The sequence below is a fragment of the Cygnus olor genome, chromosome Z (assembly GCF_009769625.2).
Source record: "Cygnus olor isolate bCygOlo1 chromosome Z, bCygOlo1.pri.v2, whole genome shotgun sequence".
Taxonomy (NCBI): domain Eukaryota; kingdom Metazoa; phylum Chordata; class Aves; order Anseriformes; family Anatidae; genus Cygnus; species Cygnus olor.
The window spans coordinates 13633637-13643038 of record NC_049198.1 but is presented as its reverse complement, the minus strand read 5'-3'; the positions used below and the strand labels follow the sequence as shown (position 1 = coordinate 13643038).

The window sequence follows — 9402 nt, the reverse complement described above, 5'->3', positions numbered from 1 at the left end:
AGCACTGGATAATCTTTTGCCCAGGCTCCCACTAATGTACAGGGTTTGCAGCTAATGTTACTTGCTGGGGATTACAATGAGCACCTCAGTACTGGTCCCTTCTCCTACCACAGTTCCTTTCCCCTCAGAAACCAGGTTGTGGAGGACCAGAGGCTGCTTCATGGAGCCTTCACCTGGAGTCAGATGGAGCTGGGATGCCTTGGTTTGCAGCTTCCCTTGCAAGCACAAAAACACAGTCAGGTGCTGAGCATGGACAGTGAGCACTCACCTACATAGAGATCTCCATTGATGTTTAGCTGCCTCATCTTTCCAGGGGATTTACCAGTCCTGGCTCCGTAATCATCCACAGTTACTTTGCCAGATTGCCCATCCCTGAAATGAAAAACAAACAGCTCTTAGGCATCCAGACCACAACCAGGTAGGAGGAGCAGCATCCTCCTCCTCCTGCCAGGAGGCCAAGGGGATTCAATGCCTGGTGGAGGATGGGACTGATTTTAGGCAGTGACAAGCTATGGCAATCCCAACCCCTCAGGGTGTTTCTTTTCACGGACCTGCAAAGGTGGGGACACATTTCTGGAGGAGAAAGAAACTGGAAAAGAAGTAAGTTGCACACCTAGGGGAGGATGGGCAGGTGCTGATGTGCTTTTTAAAAATCAGCCGTGATATAAAAAGTAAACTGCAGAAGCTTAACCAAGAAGGGTGAGAAAAGGCAAGGTGAGGTAAAACTTAAGTGCCCTGCTCAAATGGCCCCTTTCTTGCTAGAGCTTTTAGGCCACTTCCACTTCATAAATGGTTAATAACTGCTTTGACAGAAAAGCTACTTTGCTGGGCTTTTCTCCTCACTGAATTTGGTGACAAACTGTGCTAACATCAGTCTGTGATTTCCAGGGAACCGACGTCTCATGAGGAGAGAGATGCGGGCTTTCCCCACTGGGCACGCCGGCCTCCCATGAGGTAATGAGTTATAAATATGAGTTACATATACACTGCAAGATGTCTGCACCTCCCCCAAACAGAGAAAGTAGGCATACACGGTCTGTGCTCCAGCCCTTGTGCCAGTCCTCGGAGTGCTCACTAGGGAATTTCAGAATGCAGATGCTAAAGAGAAATGCAGTTAACCCGCATGGTATGGGCTGGAGAGATGGCCTGTCACCGCCTGGGAACAGCCCCGCGTGATGCTGGCAGCCTGCCTGGAGCTGCACTGGCCTTCAGAGCTGGCACCGCCACCTCCAGTACAATGATCTCTGTGTGTGCCCTCCTGCAGCAGCTGAGCTGCTCGCAGCTCTGCCCCGAAGTGATGCAAGAGCACAGAGGGAGCTGCGGTGGCTCCTCTGCGGTGCTGCCCCTGGATGAAGTGGGGACACTTACCGAACGGCCTTGACCCGGTGCCACCGGCCGTCGCTGAACGAGCCGTTCACCACTATGGAAGCAATGCCGCTGCCTAAATTGTAGCTGCAATTAAAAAAAAAGAAACAACACACGCCAAACCACAATGTAAAGTGTTACCACCTCCCTTGCAAAGACCGTCTCACCGCACCCTGATTGAGCACCATTGCTCTGTGCCTCATACATCTGCTCAGCCCCCAGAGCCCACCTTTAGCTCAGATTTTGCAGGTGAATGGTAGCTTCCTTTGGAAACCCAGTGGTGATGCACTTATTTTGGAAAGTCAGGCTCATGGAGGAACACACAAAGCTCCTTCCTGCCCAGGTCAGAGAGGGTACCATCATCACTGGCCCAGGCAGCACAGAGAGGGCTTCTGCATAGCATTTCTTCCCGGAGCCAGGAGGCTGTGATGGTTGGTTACATACAAACCCTTGGCCTAATGGGAGAGAGGTTGCTAAACTCGGTTGCTAAATAAACTATTACCAGTCAAATAAAGCATGCATTACAGAGAAGGCTGAGACCTGTGATGTTGGAAAGGATGAAACCTAACGATATAAATACAGAGATAATCGTGAACCTCATTGGTTCATTTGCAGATCAGTATTTTTTTGCTGCTAATGAAATTACTCAGCAGACATGATGTCCCCATCAGGTTCACACTTCAGGCATCTTAATTTCTGGGTTCCAGATACCTGAGCCTACCTTCACAAAGCGGAGATGATGCTACCTAGAAGCAGGATCATGAGGAAAGATATGGCTTTCAAAAGGCACGAGTCCCATAAAGCACCATGCACAACGTTGCACAGATTCTGCCTAAGTGTCTGCAAGCGTGAAAGCAATTCTGGAGAGCAAGTACAGGAGATCAGCCTGTTTTTCAGTTTCTCAACACTCCCCTGCTTTATTTTTTTGACAATAATATTATTTGTTTCTTAAACAAGTGGTTGTGTTGGTGGTGGCAGTAACAAAACCCAGTGCCAGCTGGTCTTGTTTCACAGGGAGAGTTATTCTGGGGTTTAAGAAGGTGAAAGTCCTGCTCCCATGTACACACCTGATGCCCTACATCTGGTCTACTTAATTGAGATAGCAAAAGCAATGCGGGGAGTTACTGACAGTGCTCCTATCCTTATAGGGTGACTTTTAACAAAATCACAGTAAAAATATGATGTTTTAGGAATTGTTAGGGAGAGAGGAAGAGTGATGTAAAGTTCGCAGCATGTTACTTCAGTTTGTATCCTTTCCCAGACAAGAACTGGATTTATCACTGAACAAAACAAAAGATGGAGGTGTCCCACAGTGCACCAAAGGACAAGCACATTGGATGTGCAGTGGAGGCACCTTCAAGCACTGAGTGCACTGTGCGCAATAAAAATAAAGATGTGATAGTTTACCTGAATATTAATGCTCCTTCTTGAAGGCCTATAGAAATGAAATCACTATTAGGTCGCATGGGACTGTCTCCCCTCCACATCAAAAGACCTTCCTTCATTGTGGTTTTAAACCTCATGAACACATTTGTTCTTGCTCCTGATACCCTGTTTAATGTAAAAGAAGGAAATAATAGTAAAATATTGCACTGAGACAGTCTTCTTTCAAATAAACCTAGAAGATGATGCAGCATTTCTTGTCCCTTAGTCTTACTGGATACTTCCTAGCAATTTGCCTACATTCTGATTTGTGAGGGACTGTGGTTCACAGCCCCATTTCCAGCATTTCAGGGTGGTAGAATTGAAATTAGTTCTCCAGAATCCCAAACACCAGGTTATTCCACACAAGGAAGAGAAAATACTTTTTCTCCCCATCTCATGGGAGACGCAGTCTAACAAGCAGACCTTGAGAACATCTGGTAGGTTGGGTGCCCTGGGAGGTGAGAGGTATGGAGCTGCAGGTGAGGACATTTGGGAAGCCACCCATAAGCAGTGGCTGAAATAGAGGCCGGTATTTGCTGGAATAAAATTTGCTGGAATTTGGGCATCTTTTAGAGAGCAGCCAAATAGAAGTTTGAGGACCTAGAATTTAGTCTAGAGTAAGAGTTTAAATCCTTAGACTAAGGATACAGGATCTGTATGTTCATTCTCTGTTCTCCAAAAGCACACACCAGTCCTCCTCCGTATCAGATGTATGCTGTGAATACCATTTCTTCAAAGGCTACAATATGCTTAGCTATTGTAACAAGCTAAGCCATAAGCATATGAATAAAAAAAATATATTTCCTGAAATATATACAATTATGGCAAAAATAGTTTAAAGCACTCAAATATACAACTTCCTGCCGCAAGAGGCTCCCAACACTATAACAGTGAAGAAGCAGTACAACCACTTATGTTCGCAGGAGATACATTACCTTTTGAGGATATCTGGATTATTGTATATGAGGTAACTACGACCAATAAACTGTGGGATTTCAATTGCTTCTGTAATGGCTGAAAAGTATTTAAAAAAAAATAAAAAATATGTGTGTTAGCTGACATGGAAATAGAAGGGAAAAAAAAAAAAAAAAAGACTGTTTTATTGATTTAGTCCTGCATTGACAGGTACCTGATGGTGGCTAGAACCCAGCTGAACTCACTGACACTGGCTTCTGAAAAGGCGCCATCAGTTTGTACATAAATACAAGGGCAGTAGCTGGGGACTTTTAAACCACTGACTTTATACCATGGGCCTAATGTCTTGTTCCACCAAGTATTGGTAAAATGCTGCTTATTTTTGTTGTTGTTTTAATCACTGTTTTCATATTCCTTGATTCTCCATGGTGCAGTGGTGATTCTAGCACCTCTGGGAAGCATTGCAGGAAGAGGATAGCTCTGGGAAGGACATCCAAGCCACTCTTCATCATTTTAAGTATACTGAAAGCAACCAAGAGCATTCTAAAGGCTGTAGGACAGAGGCCACACGTGCAATGCCTGTTGGCCCATGCATTCAGCACGCACAGCAGTGCTGCCTGGCAGGATAAGTATATCTTGCCCAGACCTCACTGGTGTCCCCCCAGCCCCTTCCCCAGGGACAGCCCCTGGCAGAGCTGCAGTTTGCAGTCCCAGTCCCCACTGGGAGTGCAGCCTGCATTGAGACCAGCACTAGAGCTGGTGTACTGCTTCCCACTGGGAAAAAACATTCGCAAATTAACTCAGACGTGTAATGTAAATCACAGAACATAGTTGACATAGACCCGCTGGCAGCCTGTAAGTGCTGTCCTGAGCAGATTTCCTTTCGAGTGAGCATCCTACAGCTTGCTGCTGAGCTCTCATAACTGCCTGCTGCATTAATATAAGCCAGTTTTATAAATTCCTTGAAATAGCCAACTTCATCCTATTTTCCTATTGAGAACTAATCCCTTCAACCCACAGCTAATCCCATCTATATAGATTTCAAGCTTTTCGGGGCATGGATGTTTGCTCTCTTTGTGCAATACTGAGTCTGGCTGGGCTTTAAGAGCTCACTGTAACACAGATATATAACAATTGCTGTAGTCTGGCAGCCAACAACAGCAATACAAAATTGAGCTTTAAGTGCCAAGAGTGAGAATTTTAGATAGTGACAAATGTCTGTTTCCATCCATAGTGAAATCAGGAAAACTGCCTAATGTGTCTAAAGAAACCACCACAGCCCGCAGCCTGCCAGCACTGCTGGAAGATTGCAAAAGATGCATTGGGCTTGGCCAGACACTGCTCCCTCAGTCTGATGCTTTCTGTGTTGGACAGTCTCTGACCACAGCGGATGGAGGCAGAGGGTGTCAGAGCCTTTTTCCTCCCTGTGCGTGTCCCGTGCTGGCAGCAACACCCAGCTGCTCCTGCCTGTGGCAGAGGAATGGGCTGGTGCCATGCACAGCCCTTGCCCTTTCTCTCTCACTGATTTCCTCTGCAGAGTGACACTTCACGTGCGTTTATCTCTGCTTGCTCTTTGGTGTGCTCCTCACCTGCTGCACAGAAAACCAGGTAAATTTGAGCAGTACCCTTAATGCATGCAGGAGCTTCACAACTGGAAAGGACTAGGGCCGGTAGGGAGATGTTGTACCAAACACCTTCACTCCCTGCTCATTGCTGTTTGGCGGAGAGGCACCAAAGCTCTCATGACAAGCAAGAGCAAAGTCTGAGCAGCTGCAGTGACCTGAAGGAGCATCTACCCCTTCAAAGCACCTGCCTGGCCCCACTGCTTTGCGAATGCAGGGGCCAGCGCTACAGCCACCATGCTGCACTTAGCAGGTGCTCTGGATGCAGTTTCAAATATTGACTGGACAAGGTTGAAGGAAGTACTATAAAATGCCAGAAAATGTTTTGGACTGTTGACAGAAAATTGCCAGACTTAATGGAAATCCAGCATCCAGCTTGCTAGAGCAGACACAGGCGCACAGTGACAGAGCAGTTTTCATATCATTTGCAGTACTTACTGTTGAGGCAGTAGTTTCCACACTCTGCAGTGAGTCAGCACAAAACAAAACAAGAACATTCTGGTTTTATTTTTCTACAACATAAGCATCTCCCATCTACCGACCACCTAGTGGCATGCCCACCTTTCTGCAAACATGTGAACGCCACTTCCCTTTTGTATAGGCAGTTGTAATCAATTATGAAAATAGCACTCAATAGTTTTACCCCATCTATGTATATTTGCCTGCTTAAAACATACAAAGGTGCAGCCAGCACTAAACCTTTCAGCTGTTTTCAAGTACTAGTGACTTATGTGGCTTATGAATGGATCAGCTCTACCCAAGGGAAAGCAATGATTTGCCATTCCACTCTATGTTACAATTAAGTACAACTACTTTTAACACTCACCACAGCTTGGAAAGAAGACACAAAACACAACAATGCCAGCAGAAACTAATGAAATCCTCAGCCAATGATCCATTATGGTGTCAATCGATAGCTCATATCACATACCAGAATCATTTAAGTTGAATTTTTGTAAGTGCATGTATAATTTTGGAGAAGGAGGTGTAGTCCCACACAAGCAATTTATTTTTTTTTTCTGTGCCTGGGGTTACAGCCACCCACCAGCAAGCAGGATGGTGGCTGCACCTCCAGCCCCTCCCAAACCAGCTGAGTGCACTAACCAAGCCCTGTGCCAAAGTAGCAGCATCCATACACATGCATCCTGCTTTATCTGTGTCTACACACTACTGACAAGATACAAGTAATGATTATTTTGAGAAATCTGCTCTGGGCTCATCAGGGCTGTCCTGAATGAGGTGCAGAAGGAGAGACATCCATGCTATCTGCCCATCCGTGAACACTCAAGCTGCGAAGCATTCACTTGCCTCAACCCGCCCTAGAGACCTGGGTACTGCTGCAGATGCTGCCTCAAAGCCAGGAGCACAGCACCCTGCAAAATCACAATTCCTCCCCACTGAGAAGTCAGGATAAATGACGTTCCTTCTGCTATTACTTTGACCACAATAACGTAAGCAGAGCAGTTTCTTGCATTATTTTTTAAGATGTTTTTGTTCTAAGACATTGTCTTTTTTGGAAGAAAAGGCCAATCTATTCATCATGATTTAAACCAAACCACTATTTTTTACTTTGAAGTTTATGCCTGTGATAAATGAAAGAGTGGGTAAAGACAATAATGTCACTCAGCTCTTTTTAACGTTTTTGCTATTACATTGCAACAGTCCCTCAGAGTTTTTCAAAATCAAGCCTAACACAGAAGGGAAACATCTCCATCTAGTGGTAAAACCTATATTCCTTTGTTTAAGGCTTTTCATGCAGTCAGAATACTTTCCTGAGTCTAATGCTGGAAATATTGCAGCGGCTCTGAAGAAAGAAAAACAACACATGCCTGGGCAGGTTTTCCTCCTTGGTGGTCTCCATTGTGGTACCAAGGTGCAGACAATGAAATTACAGAGCAGTAAGAGTCTATAAAAGGATTAGACCTTGCTGTATATGAGACCCAAGTTTGTTGTTAGCTCTACAGAGGATAAAATTACAAGGGTTATCAATCCTCATGCTTCAGGACGTAAGATAATCACTGGCTGAAGGACGCTGGCAGGAATTCCCCCTTTGTACAGCACTGTGTAACCAGGGAGGTATATGAAGCGTGCAGTGCTGTCCACTGTGAGCAACCTGATAGTGGGCTGCTATCTGTGGATCATTGCTCTGTGCTGGGAAAACAGTTATGATATTCGTAAATAACAAAGCAAATTCTTCCCCGGGTAGGTGGACTATGCATGGATGAAAAGGGAGCTCTGACCTCCAGGGTTTCTATTTCAAGGAATGTGTACAACAGTTGTAGTTGCTAAATGTCTGCCATTTTTGCAAAGAACTCTGGATTGAGATGCAGCCATCGTTACCTTTGTGGCAATGCAGCCCATCGAAGCCCAGGGGACAGTCACATTCATAGCTGTCCTTCTTCGGAACGCAGCTGCCTCCGTTTGCACATGGTGAGCTCACACAGGGGTGGGCTGCGTTCGCTAGGTTGACTCCAAAAGTGAAATCATGCGCCACATCAATTGTCCGGTCATTCAAGATAATCTGGGTGTTAAAAACAAAGATATAAAGGGAGGGAAAAAGCATTCCAGGCTATCTGTATTGCTCTGCTAGTCAGAAGACTTCTCTGTGAGACTTCAGAGAAAGTTAACACTCAAAATTTGGCCCACAATCTGTTCCTTGGGATCAGAATGTTTTTGAGGCACAGGTCCAACACACTTACTCTGACCCATTTGTGATGAAATTTCTTTTGTGTTTTGTGACACAGAACTAGACAACCCTATACGGAGAGAAGTGGTGTGGGATTTACCGGTCTGGTCTCTGAACACTAAGCTGTGATCTAGGACTGTAAAATCAGATGAGCACTGCTGAGAAAAAGCATTTCTGAGATCAGGAAAATCCCCAGGAGACCGGTGTTGACAACACAAATATTATGCAGAACAGCTTGTTTTTCACGCTCTTTATTGCTTTCTAGTACCTCATTTTGCCGGAAAGAAGCTGGAGTTAAGAATGGATGAAAAACATAATTAACGACTTCACAAAACTGTCTGCGTACAAACCAAAGAGAATTGTTAGATGTTGGGATTTCTCCAGCGTGTCAGCAGCATATGTTCTCCAATAAAACTGTCATTTTTAAAATCTCAGCCAAGATTCAAAATCTCAGCATAGAAATTACATTTGTGTGTTTAGCTTCTGATCTCAGCTACATCAAAATAAGAAGTCCATTTTCCCAAATAAATAGATTTTAAAGGCAGAAGTGAAAATTGTAACAGTTATGTACCCTGGCTCCCACATAGCTCAGACAATGTACCTTAGGGAGGTTTATGTGGGGAGGGGAGATTGCAAGGAGAGCCTATACTCTGTTTCAGATAGTATTAAGCAACTTCAACAGTAGAAAAACATCCAGTCCTGTCACAAAAATGGATCAGTGAAGAGCCCATTACCTTTCCACCTTCTGTCTAACTTCCAGCTACATTGTGCCACGAGTTAACAAGCCCCCCTCTCATAAAAATGCTTATCTTATTTCTTCACTTAAGCTATTTTCATCCTCCAGCCATTGTTTCACATTGTGCCTTTTTTGCATTGTTTCAGACAAATCCCATCCTCACGTAGAAATTAGCAAACCACAACAAAGTCACTTCTTACCCTTATCTGAGTTGCCTAAATAGATTGAGATCATAGGTCTTCTAAGACCTAAGATTGAGATATTTCTATACTTGGCACGTTTTCCAGGACTTAGTGATGTTTGCGGCTTTATTTCTATAACATCCTCCAACATCCTGCTGTGTTTGAACACAGCAGTCAACTAAGAGTCTCACAGTACCTGAGAGGCAGTCAGTACTCTTCCCCAATATCCCATCCATGTTCTTAACTACACCACAAAAATATGAGTGTATGCTCAGCATTTCCAAATTCTTATCAGTGCCTCTGTACTCTAGGGTACAGCCCCACACCATATAGGTATGACTTAAGTTCTATGTTCCCAGGCTCCCCATCTTGCTCTCCAAGCCACATACTGTTTAGTCAAGCCCATCATTCCAAACAAGTTCGTGTCACTGACCTGTTTCTACCACTATTACAGACTCCCCCAATTTTCTT

General features: G+C 44.7%; 1 protein-coding gene across 2 annotated transcripts in view; it reads right to left on the bottom strand.

Annotated features, from left to right (window-relative positions):
• The window catches only part of EGFLAM (EGF like, fibronectin type III and laminin G domains), an 86514-nt gene that overhangs the window by 11751 nt on the left and 65361 nt on the right, over window positions 1-9402 (bottom strand). For both annotated transcript variants that reach the window (XM_040539894.1, XM_040539893.1), the window contains exons 18-22: window positions 7668-7848; window positions 3726-3804; window positions 2773-2916; window positions 1369-1452; window positions 269-372 (exon numbers count right to left, since the gene is read on the bottom strand). In XM_040539894.1, the coding sequence (XP_040395828.1) occupies window positions 269-372; window positions 1369-1452; window positions 2773-2916; window positions 3726-3804; window positions 7668-7848 (592 nt within the window). The remainder of the gene's footprint in view (window positions 1-268; window positions 373-1368; window positions 1453-2772; window positions 2917-3725; window positions 3805-7667; window positions 7849-9402) is intronic.